The following is a 26,982-nucleotide window of genomic DNA, read 5'->3' as shown; positions in this document are numbered from 1 at the left end:
CTGTAATCTTGCACTGGTACACGCCTTGGCTTAATTAACACCATTAATCTTTAAATATATTTAAAAACTGGAGAATTAAATTAAAACAATAGTGGTTTGTGGTTTCAAACACACACAAATGGTTTGAATGGTAGCAGAGTGACAATAAAAGCTGAATATGTTTAATTAGAAGGTAAGACAATCATACATGATATACATACATGTGATGTGAATGATATAATGATGATGATGACAATGATGATGATAAGCAGACACTCCAATGAGTAATAATTTACAATGATTGAAATCTACTTTTAAAACTGGTCTTTCACTGTATTAATTAAAGCATCTATACAATTATTTTCACATTATATGACATATCCATTTAAACATTAACATTGGACATCCTTCCAAAAACAATCATACACTCATTATTTTACAAATCAAAAAAATGAATAGTATCTCAAAGCCTCATTTTATGTGGTGAAAGTTATGTTCATATACATGCATACTTGTTTTTGTATATCACCTAAGAAAATAAAACTCTAGCAGTGCAAGCTATTGACATCAACACAAAATCAAAGTAAGGCAAACTTGAATTAACAAAAAAAATGTAAACATTTACTTTTCAACAACAGCAAAAACAAATACCATATTGGAAAAAAGAAGACATTGGTTGTTGCTCATGCACTGGCCAAATAATGATGCAGCTCAGTGAAGTGGACTCAAAGCAGTTTGAAAGTATTGGGATTCATCTGCCAACACATGATAGAATTATCTGAATAAACTGCATTGTAAAGAGCATATGACATAGTTTTTGTCCTTTATATTTCCCCCTCCAGCATGCCCTCTACTGTCAGTCATAAGCCCTCAAACTTGAACTTTGTGTGCACCAGCATGACATTTGTTTGTTGACTTGACCAACAGTTCTTATTACCATCACACCTTTATCCCACCCTCCTCCTCTTCCTCCTCTCGCTCACACTCCTGTCTGTGATCCACTGGCAGCACGTCCTCCGTGAGAGAGAGCGACATATCCGAGTTGTCGTTGAAGCTGGCAAATGTGGAGAGAAACGTGGTGGAGATGGCGGGAGTGACTGAAGGCGTGGAGACGGGGGATGGAACCGGTGACGAGATGGATGCCTGGAGAGAGCAGAGAAACATTTTAGTCGTCTCAAAACATTTTCATCGTGTCACTCAAAAGACGCCACTGAAAATTTAAAACGAGGTTAACCCATTTGGATTGAATCAAAATACGGTATAAATTACGGAATGCGGTATTAATACGGTGTCGACCTGCAGCGAGACGCTAGACTTGTTGGTCTTGTCTTTAACTTGAGCCATGGCTCCTTTGAGTCCAGTGGATTTCTCAGTCATCTCTAAGGCCGCTCTTAGCAGCTTGGGAGTCTCTGGCCTTACAGGAGTGACCTGGACCTTGGCAGGCTCCTTGGCTTCCTCTTTGGGATCAGGTTTCTTCTCCTTGGTGAGCATCTTCCTGTGGGGAAAGAATGATGAAAGAATATGCAAAAAGCATGTTTGACTTAAAGCACAGGAAGATTTTTTTTTTTTTAGATTAGTTGCACTTTTTTTCACAGCTGGACTGGCCCTGTACCTCAAACTCAGGTCCTACATGTAGAAATTAAAATTAGAGCTCTGACTGGAACCCAAAATCTCTGTTTTCTAATTGTGTTTTTTCTGGCAATATCTTTTATTGGCTAATATTTTTTATGAATACTTATAGCATGCTAAAGAAGGTGGCAGTAAAGCAACAAAAGTACTTGCCAACTGTCAAAAAAGTAGAAGAAATGGAAGCAGAATAAGGACCTATTATCTTCCTGAGACCCAGAGAAAACAAAGTTTTTGAATTTAATTTTTTTTACACCACATAATTCTTAGGGGTGGGAAAAAAATGTATGCAGTAAAAGAAAAAAAAAACCGGCAAAACATGTTGTTAGGGTTTTCCAGGTTATCTTGATCCTATGATTATGTTGGAATGTAACCTGTAATACTTAAACTCGCCTGTCCTGTCTTAACAAAAGTAGTAGAACAAAGTGACTAGCTGCAGAGGAAGCAATCAAAGTTGTTTAGTTCACACAACATCGTGAAGGACCCCCTGCTGTGCTTTGATCAGCCAGGGGCTTCGGCCATTTGTCTACTCTGACCCCCACTCTCACCCCCACTCTGTTCCTCCTAATAAATATGCCCTTGCAGGAAGGAGAGTTCAGACTTCATTCGATAATCGCTGTTCAGACAGCGACGAATGGACTCTCCACCTGCAGGTGTCTAAAAGAACTTCCTTGTCTTCTGTTTGGTTCTTGCAAAATAAGTTGGAGTGAGCAAATCTCTAACACATGTTTTTATTTTTTTTTTAATTTAATTTTATTTTTTATCTATTTTTTACAATATGTCCTTTTGAGAGGACATCAGGACTCGGTTATGGCGTCTGTAAGGGCCAACAGGAACTAACACTGTGTGGCTTCAGATACGGACCACAAATACCCAGAAAAAACATACATCCTCTACAGAGAACAAAAATGAATTGATGGTTCTCAGTAAAATATGCCCATTGTCACTTCCATTAAGTGTAATGGGCAAGTGTATACTTCTGTCTGACCCATCTTTTGCATACCTGGTTTTCTTACGCAGCAGTTTCTTGGATTCAGGATAGTGGACCAAAATCTCGTTCAGGTCTTTCTTGTCCAGGATGAAAAGATTGGCAAAGCCGTGAGCGATCACGTTAGCCGTACGCCTGTTGACCCCGCCCACTGCGAGTAAACTGCCAATCAAAGTGAGACAGAAGGGTTCATATAATAGATGAATAAATACACGCTTGCGTCTTTTAAAGCACATTCAAAACATCTTTACCTAATCTCGCCAAAGACGGAGCCAGCACCAAGAGTGACAAAAACTGTCTTCCCATCCGGTCCACCAACCACCTGCACTTCCCCTGCTTTGATGATGTACATCTCCCGACCGACCTCTCCCTGAGGAGGAACGTGGTCAGAGGAAAATACTGAAAAGTATTAAGCAACAGTTGGAGCCTTAACCCGAGAAAGAAATCTCGGAATCTTCTGCCAAACACGTTAAGACAGAAAAACATTCACAATTGAGACACACCTAGCTGCCACATGCAGTTGCTTCCAACAAATTCAAATGTTGGAAATTACACGGACGACATTCTTCATTAATATTCGAAGTCATTTTCTGAAAAGGTTCCCATATGTTTGGAAACCCCTGCAAAACGCACCTTTTTGCAGACATAATCCCCTGGCAGGTAAACAACTGAGCGCAGGCTCTTTAACATGTCAAAGATCATCTGTTGATCACAACCCTGTCAAAAAGAATCACACTTAACTTAGACTTACGGGTTGGACTGTTGCATGGGATTTATTTCTATTGCTATGACACACAACCACCAATCCCAAACAAAAAACTAAAAGGCTTCGACCTGAAAGAGAGGGACTTTGCTGATGATGGAGTAATTGACATCAATGGCGATGTCCAGACGCATCTTATCTGGCAACTGAGTCAGCAGCTCCTGCTCGTCTGAATGGTGGACAGTGTTAGAACATCGATTAGTATATCATAGCATAATAATCCAAAGTGATTCAAAATTGTGCCTTACAAATTTAATAGTGGTCAGTTTTTGATTATATTCATTTAAAACATCTTCAATATTGTTGTGCAGTCATCATATTGAAAGCTATTTCTAATATTTTGGCTGTATCATTAGCCTGGGGTTAATAGACAGCTCTCTGAATTTATATGTGATTTGAAGGTCTCATGATCTTACCCAGCATGCCTTGTGACTGCCAAGTGTAGTTGTACCAGGTTTTGACTCTGTTCTGGACATCTTTGGGGATGCGATACGAAGACATGTATTTAATGGTGTTGTCCATACAGGTACGGTAATTTGTCTGACTAGCTGTGGCTGCCCCAACGACGTCTCGCATCTGAGCGGGGGCGAAAAAAATGCCTTCATTTCATACCTTTGTGTTGCTACTTTGTTTTGTTAACATACCTGCCCAATCATGATAGAAAAGACAAAGACTCCCACAAAGTAGTTGATGAGCTGAAAGACGATCTCAAACAGGGTAGTGGGATCTGGCAACCCCCCGATAGTGATGAGGGTCTTCACCGCAAAATAGTAACAGCGAATGTAACTGTGGAGAAAAGACATTCCAGGAAGCAAGGATTGCATCAACTTAACGTATTTGGTTGCTGTCTTTCATCTGCAAAGCCAAATGAAACATGCAACATCAATTTCACCAACCTGTTGCCTTTGCCGTCATACACCCACTTAGTGGAACCCAATCCTTTGAAGGCAGAGCCCCAGTAGTAGAGGCAGGCGTTGCAGTGGAGACAGTAGAGGAGATACGTGGTGGTCCGGACCACCCTGAAACACAAAAGATAAGACTTTTTAAGAGGAGTCCAACATTACTGCTGAAGACTAACAATGAGATCACGAGAGCATACCTGTAGACGTAGGCTTTGGTCAGGATAGCCTCTAAACGCTCATTGAATTCAAAGAATGAGTTGAGCTAGTGAGCATTAATAGAAAACACTATTAATCTCAGTACAATTCTTGTCCATCATTTTTTTTTTTTTTTAACAGGACAATACTCACCTTGAGTATCCGGGGCAGGCGCAGGAGAGGGTTGATGCCAGTTTTGAAATAGAAGAGCTCCAGCGGAACAAGACTAGCCACATCAAACTGAAAAACACATATTAAATGTAATGAATATCATTCAAAAAATAAAATATTCATAATTAATTTTGATGTCAAGTGTTCGGAGTTTCTCCGTATAATTATACATTATTGTGAGAAATTAACGGAAATGTTCCTCCCTTTGCTGAACCATTACTTTTGTTGCCAATTAATGAACTGTCAATTAATCAATTAGTTGTCGATTAATCGATGTATCTCTATTGCATATATATTTGGACAAATACACAAAGCCCATTATGACTAAACACATTGTCTTAACAAATAAACTTACCTTAAAACGTTTGGATTTCATGTAATTCTTTCTCATTTCTTTTGTGTCGCACTGTTCAGAAAAGACAACATATGCAATTATAAACATTGTAGATGATAAAAAAAAACGGCTGACTCAGAACATAATCAAGTGAAAGTCATTGAATTTTTGCCGTGAGATAGCAATTAATTAGGGAATCTTTTGGTACTCACAACTATGTCCCCTCCTCGGATAAATTGCAGACGTGGCTGGAAGACGGTGATGTCCAGGATGTAAATAAGGTCACAAAGGTAATCAGTCAGCAGCCAGTAATAAATATTGCTTGGTGTCTGGTAGGGGAAAGCCCAACGCACTGGGATAAACCAAACATTCCAGTTCCACGCCAGAGATACCAAGAACATCCACAGGACATACATTAAATCTGGGGGAAAAGATGCACATAAGGAAGATGCTCGGAGAGATTGAGACAAAAAATCATGACATTACAAAGAAGCAGGATCTTGTTTTGGAACTTTTGCCAATGCTAAGCTAAGGCATGCTAATAATGCATTGAGGAACAATGGTGGTGAGGAAGTAGGGAGAGGGGTCATCCTCACTGGTGAAAGGGTCGATGCTGGCGGGGAAGCGGAAGCGCACAAAGGCTCGTGTCCGTCGAGGGGATTTCACCTGCCGCTCGGACTTCTCCTCTGGCTCACTGTCGGCTCCTCCTCCTGAAGGACCAGGGGGCTCCTCAGAAACGTCCTTGCCCACACGTAGCGTATTGGGAGCGGGGTGCGGCGCTTGGGCCTTTTGAGGAGCTGGCGAAGAGATACAGGTCACGAGCGAAGAATGCTGGGGGTCACACTTTGATGTCACACTCACAGGGGATGATGCTGTCTTCATCAGAGCTGTCAGGGTCTATGAGTTTCTCTTTCGCCTTCTCTGTCCTCTCTTTAAACATGCGGACCAGCTCCTGAAGACGCTCATTGACCGCTGCGCTGGTCTGACTGGCAGACGATGACGGACGTTCTCGCAAGCTTCGAAATCATCGAGGCATGTCATCATGGGGACGCCTGCTACAGTATCGACTGTGTTTGTTTGGTACTCACGGGTCATCGGAGCTGTGGATGCTGGACTGGCTGGCCCAGGCTCTGATTGGGATGCCTGCTTCCTCCTCATCATCTTCACTTTGAGATTGCAGCTTCCTACTACATGAGAATAGTTAGAAATTGTTTGGTTATTGTTTCATACTATGACACTGTAAGACACTGTGATGGATGGAAATGAGTGGGAGGGAGCAACAGGAAGTGGATCATTCAGCGCAAAGAGAAAACAAATGGAAGAGGAGAAAGATGGATCATCAAAGGTCTTACATTTTTGTGCGGACAGTCCTACGATTTCCTCCACTAATGTACGTGATTGGAGCAAAGATTGAGAAACAGTAATGAGAGTGTGAAAAAATCCAGAGACAACAATCAAATAAGGATAAAAAGATCAAATGTGGTCAACAGATTGAAGTCGCTAAAATGCAGGGCTGACACATCCGTTTATTGACTTTTGCCTCTTTATGCTGATCAACAGTGGCTAAAATCACAATGGGACTTTTTTCCGGACTCACAATCACAACAAATGACAACAACAGCACAAGATGTTTTACAAGTCATTTTAACAAACTAAAACATCACAACAAAATTGTGTTCTGCAAAAACCACGAGTGTTGCTATGTTTTTTTAGAATTTCACCTGAACCTCAATGTTTCTTTTGTCTTTTTCACTTTAACTATATTGTTTAAAGATGTAAACATATTGTTTAAAGTAACCCAATGAGATCTGCAGGACACTTAGTAAATCAAATACAGCATTACAGGAGAAGGGACAGTAGAGGGTGGGAGAGACAATTTACACAACAGGAAAATGTGAAGCATTTCATTCCAACCATTGCGCCAAAAATGAAATCCCATGTTTTGCTTATCATTTGATTGTGGACAGAAATGTTTCACTTGCAGATAAGCAAACAGTGATGCATTCGTGTGAAATTAGCACACCCACTGCAGGAATACATTGATTGCACATAGATTGCAGAGAGCCAACAAACACTACAATCCAAACACTCCATGCAACCTTCTTACTCTTTATCTCCTTTGCTGCTGATGCAAAATAGAGAGATAAAAACATACAAAAAGTTCATATTTTTATAATAAAGATGCCCCGCCCCCAAGTGCCACTATTGCACAAATATCAGTATTTAACAAAAAAAAGTTTTACCTTGGTCGCCCTCCTGCTGGGGTGACGGGGACAGTCAAGGTTGTTAGTTTCGGATCCTGCGGGGTGAGGAGTTGCTCCGCTTTCCCCTCTGCGGCACTCTCGCAGTGCGAGTCGAAATCCTCGATATTGACTGCTGGACGGAGGCTGAGTCGAGAACTATCTGTGGAAGTTTTCAGAGAAAGATGTTAAAAAGGAGAGCCAAGAGAAAGATCTGCACACAAATGCTCATAGCAAAGCAGGCCAAAAGCAGAGCTGATTGGAAAAGAATACTCGAGGACCTCTGAATTAGGTCATCTATAATTGTATTCTGATAGCTCATCTAATAAAGGATCTGGATCATCCCGTTCAAATGAGCCACCCTCACTAAATCCAAAATGTCTCCTCTAGACCAGTATGAAGGAGCTAAAGCAGTATCAAAACATTAAAAAGATGGTTTGAAGAGTTCATCGATACAAATTCACAACATAATTTTGGAATTATGTTTGGTAATTTGAGATATGGCCGAATGAGCTGAAACAAGACAAGTTGATGTCATTAAGGCAGAAAAAAAATGAACGTAAATATAAATCCAGTTATATTACAACAGAGGTGTGCAGTAGAAGTACAAAGATGGATGCCAGACAATTTTCTTCTGGTGAAAGTGTCTGTTTCTGTTTTTTTTTTTGATCCCACACAATAGCATTATGCTTTTTTTTTTCCCAGATGAACTCTTCAAAAGGCTGGTTTAGAAATAAAAAATACTTTTTGGCTAGCCGTCCGTTCATTTTCTATATAGTGTTTATCCTTATTGTAGGGGCTTCAATAAACCTACATTTTATAGTAACCTAGTCCAAAAGTAACTTTAAGGAGCTCAATTTTGAGGTCCACTGATTCACCTGTGCGTCTTATTGGCGAAATGTGTGAGTCATCTTCAATGAAGAAGGCCGGGTTAGAGAGACCCGAAAGCTGGCGGGGCAGCGAGTCGAGCTGCTTGGACGGGGGGCTGACAATCGGCGGCAGGCGGGGGTAGGTGGGGACATTTGGCAAGTCAAGGGCGCTGCCATTGGGCGAGGACGGAGATGGGGAACGGGAGCGGAGTTGATGGCGCGAAAGAGGGAGAGGGCCTTGTCTAGCAAAAGCGTTGAGTTCCAAGTCCTGCTTTTGTTTTTGCTGTTGTTGTCGTTTCTTAGGCATCTTGAGGAATAAGGCTGTTGAAGCGGCTCCGGATGTTGCCGAGGTACTCCCGCGTTCTGCTGGGAAACTGGGAGAGCTTCTGAGGAATGTTTGCCAAGCTCTGGTAGGCCGCCGTCAGACCGGCGCCGACCGAGGAGGTGGCGGTGGAGGCTGCGGGCAAGAGCTCGCTCAGACTGCGGGCAACGTCACGAGGAACCTGCGTGAGTCGGATCTGAGAGAGCTCTTGGCGCAGCTCGGGCGGCAGAGAGGGTAAATGCTTGGTGATGTCGGACAGCTGGGCGGGTAGATTAGGCATGGGGGGGATCTTGGCACGGGAGATGCCGTTCTCTTTGAAGAAGGCGTTGATATTGCCCAGGCACTCGGAAGTGTGGGGGATGCGCATCAGGCAGCTCTTAAATGCATCACAGCTTACTGGCGCTACATAGGACACAAGTGCATAGGATATATACTGTCAGCAATAATGTTGGGCTACGAATGCATGCTATCAATGATGTTCATTGCTATCTGCTAGCACAACACTGGTGTAAAAATGAGCCACACCCAAATGACTATACTCGCCACTTACCCCCACAATCATCTTCAGTGGCATCCTCCTGCAAAAGACAAAGCATACAAATCAATCTTGCTCTATGACACCTCATTTTTTAATGCATTGGAAATGAAGATGGAAGAATATCCAGAAGAAAATCTGCTGTGTGTTTCTCATAGAGCTAAAACTGTTGCAAATTTGGTACTTATGTACATTGAATGTGTGTTTGTTACTTTTTCGTCAGTCTTGGTGCCTTGAATGTCTTTGTCAGCTTTCTGTGGCTGCTGGGTCACAGGCTCAGCCTGTGGAACTTCTTCTCGGCTCTGGACCACTGCTTGTTGAACGCACTCCGGTTCAGAAACCTTCACTGGTTCAGGTCTCGGAGGGGGAGACGGGGATATCCCTCGTGGCTCTGCCTCCTTTTCCGGCTCTCCTTACATGGAATCAAAAAACTGGTGTCATCATACAATGTAAATGATATGTGAAGATGTCTTTTTACTGACCAATGTGTGTCGTGCAATTACTAATTAGGATTACTGTATGTCTGCTATTCTATACCTTCTTCAATGCCGGTTTCCTCCTCAGCGTTGCTTTCTTCCTGCTCTTCAACAGCAAGAAGCTCCTCTTTTCTGCAGGTAAAAAGCATTACATTTTCATTTAAAAAGCCCCATTATGTCTTAGCCCTATTACAAAAACATGGGGCCCTATTTTTGTGTCCAGGGCAAGTCTACTGCAAAGGACATTGTAACTGTGGGAATTGGTGTAATTTTCTTTCTTGTCGCATTTTTGTCAGCCGATGCATTTAGAAAGGGTGAGTTGTGTGAGTGAAAACAAGCAACTTGATTCGTGGACAATCAAAGCAGCTTCCCTCATTCCCTTTAAAGTCATCGCGGGAGTGCCGTGCAGTCCACATGTTGAAAACAGAAATTTGCTAGCTCTATCGCTTACTACATTGGTTGTATTGCTTATTTTGTTTGTATTTGTATTTCTTTCCAGCTGTGGATGGACGGACAGATGGATCATTTACTACTTATTTTTGACATTGGAGACATTGCTAATTGTGTTTTATAGTATCACCCTTAATAAATGTTAATTCATAAATTGTGGTTGTTAAAAACTATTTTTAAAAGTCGATTTAAAACGTAATTCTCCAAAGGTTCCAGATCCATAGTAACCGTGCTGATAAACAACTCCCTCGGCCTTCATCATAATTAAATCCAAATTAGTACATACATAACATAAGGCGGTGTGTGTGTGTGGACATGGACTTACACCACCTTTAGCCAGGATTACTGTACCATTTGCAGTGGCCACAAATTATTTAGCCATATCATGTCATAGAATATTACAATAGAATTTTTAAAATATTATTATAAGATTCGAAAGTAAGCATCAATTGACGACATGAGGCTATGTTCACGTTTTACATAATACTCACTTTATCTGCCAATGTTCATGATGCATTTGTTTTCATAAAAAAATCCATCAGGCATCAGATTGCAGCTTATTAAAAGAGATCTCCTTAAAACGTAGCCATGCAAGGAGCAAAATATTCCTTTTTATGTCTGTCTTTTCCCCTTTGTGTGTCAGGCCAAACAGAACAGCGGCAGCAGGTGTGCAGGTTACTGTGGGAACCATGGGGACAGAGGAAGGCAAGAAGGGGAGGGCGGTTACCAAGGGAAGCTGCGGTTGCTAGGGTGTGATGCTGTGATGGTGAGACAGCGTGTGCACAGATCACATAACAAGACACTCATGGGATTTAGAATGGAAGCCTTGCTTTAAACCTTGTTGAACTCACACAATGATTTGCTCAGTCACTGGTGTCTCTTCTTCTAAAACTTGCAGTCTGAAAAAACATTGAGCACGGTCATGCGTCAACTATACACAAGCTGAAGAAAAGGAACACATACTCTGTGTCGGGCTCCTCCAGCATCTCTTGGCTCCCCAGTGATAGTTTGATGGACTGACCCTCGCTGGCCAGCTGTCTTACGGCCATCTCGGCCGTCTGTCTCGCCACTTCTGCGGCCATGATGGTCATCTCTATGCGCTCCTGCTGCAAACTAACCAAATATTTTGTGCTGAATGTCATTGGTTGGAGCTAACTTGTGCTTCAAACTAAAGGGACTGTTTTCAATTGTGTCCATACAAATAGTTGGGTCTCTGAAAAGGCCACCCTTCATATTAAATATTAAACAATCAAGTGGGTGGAGAACCGTTTAAAAAAAAAGTTCAAAATGTATCCAAGATGCTTCACTTTGGGAGTCGTGTCATTGACGTACATATATCCGTGTAATTTATTATTTCGAAAACAATGCACCAAAACGTCAGATTAGTCTGAGGTCTCCTTTCAACCCTATTTATTATTTTACAATTTTCATGTGTAGGTTTGATCAGACCACACTAACTCTAGTTTACTAGTTTAAATAAAAAAAATATATACAGTAATGATCCTCATGAGAACCTACCGTTCCTCCATGGTGGCCAAGGCCACATCCTCAGCCTCCCGCCTGATGCTTTCAATGAACGGTGTCCAGCGGCCTGTCTGGGTCTCAGCATCCTCCTGAAGAACTGGAGCCAAAGCCGGGTGGGATGCTTGCTTTGACTCACACTTGTTTTGGTGCATGGAGGAACTCCTTTGTGCTATGATCTGCTGTGTGTGGGCTGAGGTCATGTGGCCCTCGCTGTCTGAATCCACGTCTTCTAACACCATGTCAGGATTGAGTTTGGTAGAGGCTAAGAAAGAACGGCAGAGTCATTTTGTATGGAAAGAGAACATAGTGGAAAAAGAATTCTTCGCATTATTGCAATGCTCTCAAATCCACAGCCAGTGAGATAAGGTGAGTCAAACAAGAAGGCTCACACTTTCTTATGCAGTGACTTTTTATTCCCCCCGGGATATTTGCATGACAGCTTGTTAACACGCTTGTTATTTGAATTAGAGAGTGAAAGGATGATTCACTTCCCCACCAACAAAACAACTCATCCTCCGCATGCCACATTTCACAGTTCAAGGCCAAAGACACAAATCAAGTGCATCAAAACACCTTATTTATTTAATTTCTTTTTATAAATTATTGGACATGCACAAAACTGGCACAAATACTATATGACAGTAATTGCTCCTAACATTCAGTATAAATAGGGTTAATTATGTAACATGATTTAAATGAAAATATACTTTTCAAGTAGTGCAACAAATAAGACGATGAAATATATGCATAGCTGCCACAATATTAAGCATTCATGAATTTTATTTATTGTGTCAGAAGAGTGGGAAATGTACTTATGTAGTTCAATTTTTCTAATAAATCGTAAGCTTTAGGAGTGTATTTAGTGTGTCATGTGTCAAAGGTCACTGGCCAGCCTATGCCAGCCGACTTTGGATGAGAGGCGGGGTGTACCCTAAACTGGTCACGGCCCAATTGCAGCGCTCATGTGCATAGACAAACAACCATTCACATTCTCGCAACTACGGACAATTTAGTCTTCAAAACAAGATTTTATAATGTGGGTTTAGCGGCCGTGAATGGTAGAGAACATAAAATAATTTTCAACAAATGCTTTACATTCATATTGAACTGTATTGAGTACAGTTAGGTGAGTTGAATATTCTTGTTACATTTTCCAGCTGCCTTGCGTCGTATCATTGCGTATGAATTAAAAAGCTGCAGTAGTGCCACAAAGCTTAGTGCTAAGTGTTGATAAGTGTCTCTATGTACGCGTGAGGACGCTAACGTCCCCCAGCCGTCTCCTCCTGCTGTTCAAGGGGCTCGCAGCGCCTTCCCCCCTAAAACAGAAGGAGAAGAGGCACTGAGTTAAGCTCCAAACGTCCTTACTGCTTATTGTGGGGGGAAAAATAGAAATACAACTAATGCTGGACCACTTGGCTGAGCTGAACTGTGAATTGTGGCTTTGAGGAAACCATCGAGCTAGCAAAGATCGTCTAAATCCGAGTATAAGTACAAAGTGCAACTCACCTTTCTTCAGAACATCTGCTGTGGCCTGTGAGCAAAGCGCACAAAGTTAGAATCAACGTGCAAAGAAGGAACTGAGAAATGCATGATAGGAGGTCAACAACAAAAAAAGAGGGGGTCAAAACTTACCTCGGCGTCATTTTGGGGTGGAAGAACAGGCTGAGGGAGCTTCAAGCCAAGCCCTGACACAAACCAGCCAACCATCCTAAAGAGAAACACTCTAATCAAGCTCTCCGTAATTCATCTCTAACCTATCACGTTCAAACTGATGTTAAATGGGAGTAATCACACACTAATGTGATTTAAATAAAACTTTGTGGTGTGTGCGTTAACTCCAGTAAATAATGAGCTAGTAGTAATGAACAAGAAGTACAGTATGTAAAGCAGAAAAGGTGTGTGACGTTAGAAATGAAGTCTGCAAAAAATGAATAGATGAAAACAAAGAGTGTGAAGAAACAGAAGAACATGAGGACAAAGTGTAAAAAAAAAACAATGGAAGGATATAAAAGGCAAAATGAAGCATGATGGAGGATACTAAAGGAGGTCAACCTACCCTGAGGCCTTGTTATCAGTGTCCAGTGTGATTCCACTTAGAGATTCAGGTGGTGGAGAAAGAACTGCAGTAGAAATTATATGAAATGGGGAAAAAAAAATAAAAATAAGTGAGTGACCTCCTAATCATGGTGTCAGATGTGACGTGCAAATAGGTTCAAAATGTGAGTCCTCCCACCAGGGAATGTAAAGTATGTACTTTTGTCCAAAGATGAGCGAGGAGTCTTTTTGGCTTTCGGCTCAATGGGCACGGAACTAGCGGGGATTAGAACTGGCTGAGGGATCTTCTGCTTGAGCCACGTCACCACGCTGCAGCAGACAAAAACAATTATAGTCAAGTTAACTGTTGTTGCCGTGATGGGTACAAATGTACGGGAAGAGCTGATTAAGGCTCACTTTGGGGGGAACACCTCCTCATTCTCCTCTGCCTCTTCTTCTGATAACATTTCCACTACAGGGATGTGCGGGAGTGGGTCAAAATCTGGACACAAGGGTGCTGGAGAATTACTTTAAAAGTACTCAACAAATGACATTAGAGTATAAATTATATTTAATTGGAGAAAAAAAAATCTGTTATTTTTGCAAGATTGAACATAACACAGTAGTTAAGTCATAATTGACTAATATAAATATTTGTATGTAAAACACCAAGATACAAATTTAAAACAATCAAATGACAACAGTGAGTATGGCCATAATTTAGCATATCTTCTTGAGCTGAATAATATACACTATTGGTAATCTTGGTAAGTCAAAACTTACCTGGCATTGTTGCAACTTCGCACACCTGTAACACAGAACAACAACACAGCCTTGTTTTAATAATCAGAACATCTTGAAAATCACTTTTATGGTCAATAGTTTAGTTGGCTTGGATTAATGCTGCTATATGCACTTGAACAAGCTTAACCTGCACTAGAATGTTCTAAAAAAGTTTTTGAGTGAAAAATATTTTGTGAGTGAAGCATGATAAAATTAAGGTCATTTTAAATAAAGTCATTTTAACAGACTTTTTGTCAGTCGGTGCTTATGTAGTATAAGCCATTGTTGCCATTCTTTACATTTTCCTCTGTCGTCAGACCAAAGAGGACAACACATACACCTTGCAGACACAACTAAATTATAGGTTAATTGCCTAATTGGTAAAGCCCTTCTAAAGTTCTTCCATTTACGTTGCAGGTCAGACTGATCCACTTTAAAATTTAAAATTCACCCCCTCGCAAAAGAAAAAAATGGAGGTGTAAAATAATAATACAACAAATTAAATGGGATAAAGCTGTTTTTATTTCTGATTTTCGGGGAGAAAAAGTGCATATTTTCATCTCACCTCTGTGTGCTCCTCTTCGTTGCCATTGTTGTCTTCTCTGTACTTGTCGTCGGGCTGTGGCAGCACCTTTGTCAGACTTTGAGTGACCCATCCCATCACTCCCGACCTGGGACACAGACATCAAGCAATTCAGCTTCTAGCAACAGCCACAGAATGTGCACTTTGCTGGTTCAAACTTTACCTTTCTCCATCCCCAATAGACTGGTGGAGAGAAAATAAAAATATATTACTCGTAGAATGATGAACAGGTAGAATAGTCTCACCTCTTTGAAACAACAGATTGTATTATACATGTAATGCAAATAAATATATGCCACATTTGTCAGGGATGTTTTCATCTACATGTGCTTGATTATTAAACAGATACGATTAAGCTTGTGATAGTCTGTTCATGAATTCATCGTCTATGTAAATTGAATCCCCTAATTCTTTTTGGAATTGGAGTAATGGCATTTGAATTGCAAACTTTACCTGCAAGCTGAGTTTTTTTATTTATTTTTTTAAATATCCATTCTTTAATATATTGTGCCCAGTGGCTACATTAAAGCATGGATAGGCAACTCGGGTGTGTAGCAACAGGGAGACATAGAAAACATGCAGGACATGCCTACCCAAACATTAGTGCAAATATTTTAGTCTTATCAAAACAGTACAACTGAAAGATCATCCGTTTCTATTAATGGATGGTATTTAACATCTCACCTTGTTGTCGAGGTGAGGTGATCCGGCAGGCTGAGGCAGGGTGCTTGCAAAGCTATTGGACAGCCAACCTAAGACTCCGGCCTGGGACTGGCTGTGAAACAGTCGTGAAAACTGTATATGCATATATACACTCACAAATTGCTAAGCATTGAGAGACTTGAAAAAAAACCTTTACCTGTCTACTGAAGCATCATCTGTACCCTTCAGTGGAGGACTCTTGACTGTGTTGGATAGTTGGTATTAGAATAATCATAACCCACACAAGAAATAAAACATGATATAGAATTCATACCATCTCTGTTTTTGGGGAGTTCCTGTTTTATCTGAGACACAGAGAAAAGTGTTTAGAGTGAATGCAGACGCGTTTAAGAGTTTCAAAATGTGTCTTTCACTTTCCTTTATCCATACCACCCATTATGGATTAAAATTTGTTCGAACTAGCTGTATTCAATTAGCTACAGATGTTTAACAGATATTCTGATTATTAAATGTATTCAAATCATTAAAGTTGTGTTTTGCTAGTCAATTTTGAATTGCTATGAGCAAGAGGATGGAAAATGCTGACATCATCAAGAGTCAAGTGTGTTCATGTGTGTGTACGTGTTTACCCCAGCAGGAGTCTTGATATCTGCATCTGTTTGAGGAGGTCCAGGGGGATGAGGGACCACTTTCACCACCCAGTTGAACATCCTATTGAAACACACGCACACACAGGCACACAAGTCCTTTGTCAAGATTCAATTACGATAATGATCTCAATTAAGATGACTGACAGAGAGCCCTTGGGTGCAGCAAAGGAGATGTTTGCATTTCTATTCACTTTATTATTTCTTCTATTCAAATGCTGCACAAAAAGGCAGTAAAGTGGTGAAAAGGAAGCATCTTGCTTTCCCAGACAGAAGAAAATTGGTCTCAAATTGAAACAAGGGTTCAATGCTAGAGATTTGCACATGTGCTGAGTAATATCTCCATTGTGGCATGTTGGGATAATCCACGTCTGTAACAGGGCACCAGGTTAGTGAAATACTTAAGTGTCTGGTATGTGCACTAAATATCATCATTATCAACATCAATATTACATGCAAAGTAAACATTTCCTACCTGAGGGTCTACAGGTGGCCTAGCATGTCCCTGGTGTTTGTGAGATCCACAGTGCGACGCAGCTCTCTGGGGATTTTCCACAGCGACTGCTCGACGCTAACTGGATTAAGGAGCACCACTTGAAGGTTAAGGCCCAATCTGGGCCTCGAAGACAGATTGAGGATGAGTAAAGTGTGACGAGGACGTCATCCGATCTAAGCAATGAAAATGGTTGCTACGTTCAACAGGGAAGCTGTCGCTGTGGGTGTCCAATTCAATCACCTGTCACAAGTTTCTTTTTTATAGATTGGCTTTTGTGTATTATTCATGAATTCTTCTACTTTTACTAACAGGCTAGCCATGAGCTATATAAAGTATAATCAAAATAGACGTTGAGGAAGTCGAAGGTCGTTAGCTCCTATTAGGTACTCTAATTTCTTTGTCTGCGTCAACTAAATCAAAAACTACATATTAATTGTCGGCTGGAATGCTAACATACACATTTGACAAAATATAGGTCATGGCTTACATAACCAGTAGTTTGTTAGATGAATTCTGCATCTATTGGAACTATAAAGTGCATAGCAAAAGGCCAACGCGCTTAGCATACTGTATATATATATATATATATTTTTTTTTAAAACTTATAAAAGAAAAAGACTTATAAATGTTCAAATTATTTGGTTTAACCTCCATAAATCTTAATGGAATCGTTTAACATAGAGGGAATCTCTTCTCATTTCTATATCAAATTTAGTTGATTGTTTTATCTGTAATGTTTAACTTTCTCCAAAAGATGACTATTAGGTTTTTTTGTTTGCGCTAATCATGAAATGTTTTACTCTGTGTGTAGATTTACTCTATATAGAGTAATATGAGTTACAATTTTTAAATTAAACTACTATACTCTAATAATGCATCTTTTTTTACACGCAGTTTGCAAAAATACACGTGTGTCAGGTAGAAAGACCTTCTTGAAGTCCAGCAGGTCACCTTGGAAAGATTCCAGTGCTTTGCAGGAGAAAGAGGAGTATAAGGTTGCAGGATGCAGATCCCATTATGTGCTCAGCAGGGGATAAGCTGCGAGAACGGGAAGATGGCACCATCACTGGCCTCAATCTTAACTCAACATCTGGATAATATGGAGGACATAGTTCATGTTAGGATGTTCTATCGTATAAGTAGAAGACGAAAGGAAGTCACACGTATATGTGTGGTTGTGAAAACAGTGAGGGGAAGAAAAAGAAAGCAGAAGAAAGAGAAAGCCACTATAGGTGCAATGGCTGATCTGTGACACGAGCTCAACCTGATTAACTGTGACACAAAGTCACGCAGGAAGGGATACCAGCCGTCACAAAACAGACAGCATAGAATACTATGTAACAAAACTAAAAATGATTTTTTTAACAAAAACAAAAATTCAAACAGCCTTTTTGTTTTCATTATGTGTTGCAGGTGAACTTCACCCTCACCTAGCTAATTTTGGACAACAGGCACACTGGCGTAGCCAGGATGTTTTTCTTAATAGGGCTGTGGGATTTCTTAATTTTTTTTTTTTTTTTACAAACCCCAAATATTCCTCAGAAAACGCTGAGAAATATTCATTCATGTGATCCTTAAGGAGGAAATGTTGAAAAAAAGCTCCAGAGGATAAACCAGAAAACAATTATCTGTTGTGGCACCCAGTGCCCTTGCGGAACCCCTTATAACGCCGCCAGTGACCGGGCAGTATACAACTTGGATTGATCCCCAGCTAACCGCACTGTAAAAACATCAGAACATTGTGAACAAATGAATGAATAAATTAATATAAAGGACAAAAATTAAACAACACCTTTGACGATCATAACAAATAACTGAAAACTGAGATGGAGGTCAAGCAACATAAAACTGCCCATAGTGTACAAGAGAGGCAGTAAGACATCAAATCTACTTACCTAAAATGTTTACAGGCCTCAGGTTACTTGGATGATCCATCTAAAATGAAACATTTATTAATTTTGTCTGTTACAAAGCACAGCTTAATTGATTGGCCTGCCATGTCACTTGTGAGAAAGGGCTCTCTCTTGTGGTGGAAAAAAATAATCCACACTGAAGAAGCGATGGAAAGAAACCGTTCCAGTTAATAACGAACATATGTGAGGAAGGGGGGGAAAAACTGGTGTGCTTTTGTTTTTAATGGTGAATTTTATTGTCAGTGTTCTACAAAATCCACACCGGACTGTGCAGGCCCCAAAACACAACATGCTCTGCATGCATGAACACTTTTGGAATACTTGATGACTGCTCACATGAACAACACTACAAATTTTAAGTAGGTCTTTAAAACAAAAGTCAAGGTAGCGGGAAGAATCCACAAAAAGCAAATGCAAATGAGTGGAGTCTGTGATCTTCGGCTTTTCACAGACAAGAACAAAAGCTGCAAAAAGTACTGACTGGGCATCAACATTTTGAAATTCTTCAGGTTTGTGTTGGAGAAGAATGTAGCTCAAACGAATACATGTGGGACAAAAAATGTAGATGGAAACTGCGGAAAATTTGCAGAAAAGTGGATAGAAGAAGAGAAGAGGAAGGGAGGAGTTGGAAGAGGAAGTCATCTCCCGCTCATGGCAACAAACTGGGGGGAAAAAGAGGAGTGGGATTTAAATCATGTAGGTCAAGAGGCACAACGCCAGCGCTGCTCCTCCCTCTTTCTCCCCCCTCCTCCTTTTCCAAGGAAAAAAATCTGGCAGAACCCTCATCTCATTCTTTCTCATTTCCTCCTCAACATTTTCATTTCTTCCTTTCCATTTATCTCTCCTTTCTTCAAGCCCCGAAACTATTAAATCTTCAGCATGTGGGCCTAATAGAAACCAGACCCCGGTCAGTTCTTCTTTATCCAGTCCGCACGGAACTCCCAATGGTCGCTTATCTCACTTTTGGTTTAAGTTAGAGCAAAGGGGTATTTAGTAAAGAAAAGTGATTCTCAACACTAACCATACTGTAACAATACGGCTCCGCTGGGATTGTATATTTCGTGGTGGGGACTGAATAGTCATCTTGGTGGGAGGAGTGCACGCTGGAGCCTGAGAGTCTGCGTACCAAAAAAAAAAAAACCCCTCGTAGTGCATTATGTGCCTGTGTTTAGGTAAGCACTCTCTGCGTCTTGTCTCTCCGGGGGCTTTTGAGATCATGTGATATTTGGGCATGTGTTGTCTGACATTCCTGCGCTGCTCGGAGGATGACCCCTGCTAGCGTGCGCTTCAGAGTGCTGACGCAGGCGTGGAAGCAGCAGCAGCAAAACAACAACAGTAGAGAAACGTCAAGCGCAAAGAAGATCTGTGATCAGTGCAGAAACATCTGTCAATTCCGATCTCTGCAGATAATTGAAAACACTCCATTCCTATTATGCCATGTGTCTTTCACAATAAGTCTATAGCATCTGAGAAATGGGATCAAATGAATGTGACAAAGGGAAATTTTAAACTAGCTCCACAGGCACTATAGTAACCACTTCACAAGTTCTGCATTATTATGCATGGCTAAATAGCCACAATAAAAGAATCTTCCTACCAAAACACTGCAGAAGAAAAATAGTGTGTCTACTGTATCGGTTTGAAAGTGCGTCACACCCAGTCCTGCAGCGAGCGCTTGCAGTGCACCAGCGCTCTGGGAGTCTCTTTGTTCTGCAGAGTCCTGAGAATGGCATAGATGAGGACCAGGATACACAAAATGAGCACCAGAGGAACCACCACCATAATCAAGGTCATGACCTTGGATCCGTTGTCGGCCACCGTCACAACCACGTTTACATCTTGGTCATCCTCATCTACTTGTGGGCCGTCGTCATCTTTTTCGGATGTCGTATCTTTTTCACGATCTGTGTTTTTGTGTGCATCGTCCCCGCTGTCTGGAGGCTTCGTGGGTTTGTCTTCAGCTTTGGGTTCAATGTCTGGGTCTGGCTGGGGCACCGGGACGCCCACACAGCCCATGAAATCTTTGAGGATGGAGCGTGGGTAGCCTTTGTCTGCTACCGTCTTGTGGTTGTCAAAGCGCCAGTAATTGGTGCCTTTGTAGAAATAGGTGTATGCTGCATGAGAAACAGAAGGCAGTTTGCATTCATAGTCATATTAGATGCCATCAACAAATCAAAGATATAAACTGTAACTTCCATCCATTCATTTTTATGTCCCTTGTCCGTAAGGTCATATAACTGAGTTGGTGCATTTTGAGCAGTGCTGCCACAAATCTAATTTCCAAAGCAAAGGACTGGCCAGCCCTCAAACCAGAGAGCTCATTCTTTCCCCCTCTTGCCATTCTCCTTGCTCCACTTGCGCTAGCCTAATCAATCTCCATTGACATTCAACACTACGCAATTTTTCATTCTTTCCCTGACAACATCTTTGCTCTTACTACTTTTGGACCATATTTGTCATGGATGGAAGTTCTCAATAGTGTAAGTACTCATTTACCGCCATCGTCACTGAGGAAGGCTCCTTTGGGTGAAGGAGGGATCTTTCCCCATCTGCTGATTGGTTTTGGGAAGTCTCGGTCCGATCTACGGGTCTCCTCGTTGAATCTCCAGTATCTACACCACCCACAGATATTTAATACTGATGATCTTACTCAATTGTATGCAGAAGCCTTAAAAGGGATTGAGTGTAATATACCGGTCATCCGAGAAAAAGTAGGTGTATCCATTCGGCTCCCACCAGACTGCTGTGTCTATGCCGTGAGATGGGATACCTTGACCATATTGCCGAATGGGCTGCGGGTATCCGGGCACAACATCCGCTTCCCTGAATACCCAGTATTCATCACCTGCAGGGAAAAAATACAAAGTAAGCTGGGATAGACACTCGTGAAACCTACTGAGGACGAGTGCTACAAAAGACTGATAGACTCGATGATGAGAACTGATGGTGGAGTCACTTCAACTAGAGTTTCATAATCAAAGGGCAGCAGAAACCCAGAAATAGCATAATGTGTGCGACATGTTTTATTCTGGTGTTTCTGGGTTAAGTTTTTTTTTTTAAATGCATTTGTGCAATCAAACGTTGTTCCAAGAGCCCCCAGATGTTTAATGAAGTGTTCTGCTTCGGGCAGGGACAAAGAGGTCTAGTACAACCTCTGATTGAGCAAATGATTGATTGAAGGGGATTTTTTTGCTTGATTCATATTCCACAAATGGAGTACTAATCAATCGAAATACAGTCTTTGGACTGGTGGGGCAGCATGGAACATATTACTGGAATTAAAATTCTGGAGTTGACTTCTCGTTTAAGTGGTCTGCTCCAATATCATCCCGGCAGCTGGGGGACATTTTCCAGCTTCCATCTGAGTGCACATGCGACATTTGAGTGAGATACTTTAAATTTCTTTCTCTAAGTAGAAATAGCAAACTATGTTGTGCTTTTAAACTTGGGAAAATATTGGAAACTGTGAAACGTCTTTTGCAGTCTCATTATAAAGGTGAAGCAATGGAGAGAGGGCTGATGCAATCTGCTCTCACTCAGGAGACAATTTCTGGACTGAGCCTAGCTGCAGCTGCCAAGCTGTGCACACATCATTTGTGACATCTACTTAACTCGCAACACACCAACATTCACGCACATAGCTCATGCATTATTGTAAATGTATAGACCCGACAAACAATACGTATGTGCAGCCATTTCTGGCAGAGTTAAATTATTCTAATCTCTTTGGAATTCAGGCTTGGCAAGAGAAAAAAAATGCTGAGTTTGCACAATTTCCTTTGAGACTGATCTTTTTAAATCCAAACACAGATTTGAATTCCACTGCCTGTTGTCTTTGACGGGAAGCACTTAAACGGCTCCATGCTGGCTTAGCTTTGCCGGACAAGATGAAGCAAAAGAGAAAAGAAAAAAAACAGCGGTTGAGTCCTGTATAAGATGCTGATGGGGCAAATTTGTTCCTAACATCCAGAGGTTGTACCTTTAAAGAAGACAAATTTGCCATCGTGGCGCTCATAAGCTGCATCGATGTTGTCTGGAAGACCAGCCCAGAAGACAGATATCGGCATGGGGTAGTTGTCCAGGACTCGGTTCCTACGCACACGCCAAAACCAGCGACCCTGCGAACAAACAATACATGATGAACGTGCATTGAATTTGGTTGTGTTGCGTGAAGGTCAGGGAAATATTCATCTCTCTCATGTAAAGGAAGAGATTATATTATGATTATCATTCCAAATGGATTTGACCAATCCAAGTATGGCTTACCTTGAACACAAACATCTCGCCCCTTAGAAGGGTCACAGTGTCAAAGTCCCCATCACAGATATCAGGGGCTTTGTTATCCGGCTGCTTCGGAGGCTGGCGAGTAGGCGGAAGGTGGGGCACATATTTTCTCGTGGGTGAAGTGACTTCTGTATCAGGGTGGGTGGTAATAGGGATTGCGGGACGAGTGGTCAGGACGGGGGTTGGCTCGGGTTCATTCGGCACATGCGGGCTTCCTTTAGTGGGGCTCGGAGTGTCTGGTTCAGCATCAACTGGAGGAGGACGAGTGGGTTTGTCTTCACTGGGAAAAGTAGAGGTGGGTAATGCATGTTCCGGATCACCACCAGGTTTGGGAGGAGCCTCAGTAACACGAGGGGGACCTGGAAGTATAAGAAAGTGCTACTTTAACACACTGGGAGTTTTATAAAACACTTTTCAACAAAAGTAATGCTGCCTGTGTTGCATTTATAACATGATCATATCTTTCTTGCATATAACACCCACTTCATTGCAAGTCGTGATTTTCCATTTAGTGCCTTAGCGCATTTAATTCACTGTGACTGCTTTGGAGAAAAAGCTGCCATGCTGGTTGCTAAGAGACCAAAACACTATTACATAATGAGTACAAACAATTGATGGCCTTATACTTTTGTTCATTAATATGCAGAAATGTTTGACAACAGACGTTGCCTCCGCTTATTAGATCAGATCACTATGGCTTAGCATTTGGTTTAAATATTGTTTTTGCTGTGGACATCAATGATTCTTCTCACCATATATTTTCTGTATTCCCTGGATGTCATCTTCATGCAGTGTGAAGTTGTGCGTGTGAATCCACTGGTAGAACGGAGCCATAACGGCATTGGGATTGTCAGAATGCTCCAGACCTAAAGCGTGACCAAGCTCGTGCACTGCAACCAGGAAGAGGTCAATACCTGAAGGATAGATGGTGAGATCACAATAATGTGTAAATTTCTTGAGATAAATTGAACATACCAAATGTCACAGCTAAACCAAACAGAAGATAAAATAGGTTCAAGATGAAATCAGCACAAATAAAAGGAATCATACCACACAGACTTGCACAAAATAAATAAAATAAAGGTTACATGCATTCAGAGACCATAAAAAAAACAAGTAGAAGCAACCCGCCAACCTTGATGGTTTGGACTGTCCAAAGTCCAAGGCTCATCCGCATCAAAGTGTGTATCCCCGCCCATTGCAGGCCCGGGGTAGAAAGCATGGGCCAGTGATCCCCCTTCGCCGTCAAACAAAGACATGTCGCCATGGAAACCAGAGGCGAACAACAACAGGATGTCCGCGAGCTGAGCCTGGCTGCTGTTGCCCTGTTGAACCGGTAGCTCTTGGAAGGTGAGCGCCGTGGCCCTTTGCCAGACGTTGAAGGCTCTGCGGATCGCATCAAATGCCCTCTGCGCTCCCAGGGAGGCCGGGATGTGCTGGTCCAATATACTGACACATAGAAATGTTTTGAATGGTATACAGAATACATGCATTGCCCTTCAGCGGGCCAGATGTTGATGCCGCATACCTGTAGGTGATGTGGTCATGGTCCCACCGTTGTCCCGTGAGAGCGTAGCGTCTCTTCCTCGTACCATCATCCAGGTCGGCTTTTTTGTCTGGGAGGCCACAACGAGGTCGACGCATGGCCCTACACAGCAAAGGCAGCACAAACATGAGCTACATTTCAGATTTTAGCTCAACATAAAATCCATGATCAACTTGTGTTGCCGATCATTGCTCCATAACAAAATACTTTTGCATGTCCCTGACAAAGTACTCCATCATGAGTGCTGCAAAATGTCTGCAATCACTTTTATGGCTGCTGTTTTCAATGAGGGATGACAGTCATCACAAGCATGCAAGAATATGGATCTTACGCGACAGTGGCGGGGTCAGATTTGCCGGTCACCTCCAAGCCATAGAAACGCTGCATGTCACTTATTGCTTGGGACAGGATCTGAGCTGACTGCATCGTGGACATCTGTCTGCTGGCCTGAGACAAGTAGCCGAATTGACGAAGCCATGCCTGAAAGGAGAATGAGAGGTCGCCTTACCATGACAAATGCTTTGGATTGGTTAGTATCTAAAAGGCATCAGCATCAAAGTTCATTTGGAAAAGTAGCCATTGCCTAATAACTGGAGAACTATCCGAGGAGGAAAAAGAAATGCCGATAGAAACCAGATGGCCTCTAATAATATTACCACATTCCGGCGCCTTCTCTGCAGTGAGATCCAAAAAAAGGATGTAAACAGATGTTAAGAAAACACATGAAAATATTACTGAGTTGTGCTTGGGCATATTTGTGATCACACTCATCCAGATGACCTGTGACGCAGCACGTGGAGCCACGTAGATAAAAAAGCAGCACCATGAAGCTTGACTTTCAAGACATGGGGCTCAAAAACAGCATAGCGGGCATTTTCCTGACATGGCAGGGTCACAGATGTGCACAGCGTGGAGGCAACAGCACGAACGCCACACACATACCAGTAAATATGCACATGTATTTGTGCCTTGACGACACGGCAAATGTCAATTATGCAATATATCAAATGCAAAATGAAAATACTGAGAACGGCGGTATGTTAAATTCCAATGCCCTGCACGTTACAGTATTTGCAACTTTTGTAGCTCTTTGCAGTCAAGTCAAATGATTGTCTGATGTGAAGGTGATTTGTTTAATGTGAACAGTTGAACACTTCATCTTCATACTTGAGGATGTGCACAATTATGCAACCATGGTTGTATTTCACAGTAATATTAAAGGGTAAGCATGTTTTATTCGTTTGTACATTCTTATATTAATTTTAGTAAGCTACTTATTTTTTTTACTTAGCTTTAAAATGTCTTAAATTATTTTTTTTTCGCTTTACTTTGCTCAGAAATGCTTTTAAATGTGGTTTTAATTGTGAAGCACTTTGAGTTATATAAAGCTGCCATGCCTTAAAATAATGTATATACTATACTAGTTCATAAGAAATTTGTTTCAAATGAATTATTGCATTTTTATTTTTTTTTACATTGAGCAAATATGGCTTGGGAGATGATACAACCCGGTTGAGTTGCATAACGTTAATTTTCCAGGTAGGCGAATTGGCACTTTTCTCCCAACTGAGCACTTTCCACAATCAAGTCCCAAGAGAATTGTTAAATAAAAAGAACGTCAAATGGTGAGCATGCTTGGAATGCAGTAACACAAGTTGCAAACTTTGACGACAAATCATCACTTACCTCCGCATTGAAGCCGTCCTGCTCCGGAACACCCGCCGCGGTGGTGCCAAGGAACAGAGCAAGTAAATAGACAGAAATGATCAGGATTTGACACTGGGGTTCTTGAGCTGAGATCATCTTCAACGTCCACTGTGAAGTGTTGGAAGTACAGTGTAGCAAAGAAAGTAACTCTTCAGTCAGCGAGGGAAAAGGATTGAGGCAAAACAGCAGCAACTTTTCGCGTCCTCTCACATTGAGGCAAGCAACAAATGTCTCCTATCAAACTTCAAGAAATGATCACGCTCACGGTGAAACAAGTAAATTGGTAGAATTCCATAAGTGTGTGGTCCAAGTTAAGACAGCTCTGGGCCCTTTTGTTGTCCAATAGTGCAGCGTTGATGATAATCTGCCTTCGATCTCTCCAGCACACTTCCAAACAAAAATGGGAGGTCAACTTGAACTCTGACTTTCATTGCGACGAAAATAATACAGCCGTAAAATGAACGCCAAGATTTTTATAGAAAGATGTCAGTGTTTTTCACGCGCGGTAGAAACTCATAAATAGGAGGTCGCTATGAGAAGACAAATAGTTCGGAGGTTGAGAATGAGAAGCCCACCCAGCTCAAAAACAAGGTGTAGAGGTGGAGAGGTGGAGGGGGAGACCGTATCCCACATCGTCCTCTACTGGCTTCCAAAGAAATTACAAGTCATTTTGAGGTAGGACATGTTGAAACTATGGCCCATCCCACGTGACTTGGGAGAAGAAGCGGAGGGGATACATCCTGGACTGGTTGCAAGTCTATTGTGGTGCAACGATAAATATAGGTTTCCAAGTATAAGAAATGATAAGCGCTTGTCTAGTTTTAGGCATGGAAGCTTAAAGATGCAAAAAAGTCCACTGATCACTCACCAAAATCTGATCTTGACAATAAACCAACAGGAGGAACCTCCATCTGCTAAGAGAATGAGTTTAATGATTTATGTAATTGAATGT

At 41.6% G+C, this 26,982-nt stretch overlaps 2 protein-coding genes across 7 annotated transcripts; both read right to left on the bottom strand.

Annotated features, from left to right (window-relative positions):
* Positions 1 to 139: 139 nt before the first annotated feature.
* LOC125970408 (cyclic nucleotide-gated channel beta-3-like) lies at positions 140 to 18,547 on the bottom strand. Of its 6 annotated transcripts, XM_049722672.1 has the most exons (39): positions 17,532 to 18,547; positions 16,560 to 16,659; positions 16,067 to 16,148; positions 15,751 to 15,781; positions 15,634 to 15,679; positions 15,459 to 15,549; positions 14,938 to 14,957; positions 14,757 to 14,862; positions 14,192 to 14,216; positions 13,826 to 13,910; positions 13,608 to 13,738; positions 13,431 to 13,494; positions 13,007 to 13,082; positions 12,881 to 12,905; positions 11,369 to 11,636; positions 10,814 to 10,963; positions 10,702 to 10,749; positions 9,462 to 9,532; positions 9,137 to 9,336; positions 8,940 to 8,967; positions 7,202 to 7,361; positions 7,066 to 7,083; positions 6,311 to 6,343; positions 6,047 to 6,145; positions 5,820 to 5,974; positions 5,555 to 5,755; positions 5,171 to 5,379; positions 4,980 to 5,030; positions 4,607 to 4,693; positions 4,456 to 4,520; positions 4,253 to 4,375; positions 4,001 to 4,142; positions 3,773 to 3,932; positions 3,428 to 3,525; positions 3,227 to 3,310; positions 2,845 to 2,963; positions 2,609 to 2,755; positions 1,276 to 1,474; positions 140 to 1,122 (listed from the first exon to the last, which is right to left on the bottom strand). In XM_049722672.1, exons 3-39 carry the CDS (start codon positions 16,145 to 16,147, stop codon positions 919 to 921), a joined length of 3,900 nt encoding a protein of 1,299 aa, XP_049578629.1. In that variant the 5' UTR covers position 16,148; positions 16,560 to 16,659; positions 17,532 to 18,547; the 3' UTR covers positions 140 to 918. The 6 variants fall into 6 exon arrangements, 5 of the variants coding, with proteins under 5 accessions (XP_049578629.1, XP_049578630.1, XP_049578632.1 ...); XM_049722673.2 differs by lacking the exon at positions 17,532 to 18,547 and having other exon boundaries at positions 7,066 to 7,080; positions 16,560 to 17,142; XM_049722675.2 differs by lacking the exon at positions 17,532 to 18,547 and having other exon boundaries at positions 5,171 to 5,206; positions 5,625 to 5,755; positions 16,560 to 17,141.
* Positions 18,548 to 18,705: 158 nt separating this feature from the next.
* On the bottom strand, positions 18,706 to 26,644 carry mmp15a (matrix metallopeptidase 15a). The gene is made up of 10 exons (XM_049722676.2): positions 26,010 to 26,644; positions 24,655 to 24,803; positions 24,306 to 24,425; positions 23,913 to 24,226; positions 23,530 to 23,691; positions 22,760 to 23,136; positions 22,473 to 22,611; positions 21,188 to 21,338; positions 20,990 to 21,105; positions 18,706 to 20,607 (listed from the first exon to the last, which is right to left on the bottom strand). The coding sequence occupies exons 1-10, from the start codon at positions 26,124 to 26,126 to the stop codon at positions 20,144 to 20,146; spliced, it is 2,109 nt and encodes a 702-aa protein (XP_049578633.1). The 5' UTR covers positions 26,127 to 26,644; the 3' UTR covers positions 18,706 to 20,143.
* Between the last annotated feature and the right edge of the window lie 338 nt (positions 26,645 to 26,982).

This window comes from Syngnathus scovelli, chromosome 6, assembly GCF_024217435.2.
Source record: "Syngnathus scovelli strain Florida chromosome 6, RoL_Ssco_1.2, whole genome shotgun sequence".
NCBI classification, from domain to species: domain Eukaryota; kingdom Metazoa; phylum Chordata; class Actinopteri; order Syngnathiformes; family Syngnathidae; genus Syngnathus; species Syngnathus scovelli.
The sequence above is the reverse complement of the archived record's forward strand: the minus strand, read 5'-3'. Positions and strand labels throughout refer to the sequence as shown.

Excerpts from the sequence above, each read along its gene's own strand:
- mmp15a (XM_049722676.2), bottom strand. The coding sequence starts at position 26,126 with ATGATCTCAGCTCAAGAACCCCAGTGTCAAATCCTGATCATTTCTGTC. Across the intron at positions 22,612-22,759 it reads GCGAGATGTTTGTGTTCAAG|GGTCGCTGGTTTTGGCGTGT; the intron begins GTAAGCCATACT and ends GTTTGTTCGCAG. Across the intron at positions 20,608-20,989 it reads CTTCCTCAGTGACGATGGCG|CATACACCTATTTCTACAAA; the intron begins GTAAATGAGTAC and ends TTTCTCATGCAG.
- LOC125970408 (XM_049722672.1), bottom strand. The coding sequence starts at position 16,147 with ATGTTCAACTGGGTGGTGAAAGTGGTCCCTCATCCCCCTGGACCTCCT. Across the intron at positions 10,964-11,368 it reads TTGGCCACCATGGAGGAACG|TTTGCAGCAGGAGCGCATAG; the intron begins GTAGGTTCTCAT and ends ATATTTGGTTAG. Across the intron at positions 4,694-4,979 it reads TGAAATCCAAACGTTTTAAG|TTTGATGTGGCTAGTCTTGT; the intron begins GTAAGTTTATTT and ends TGTGTTTTTCAG.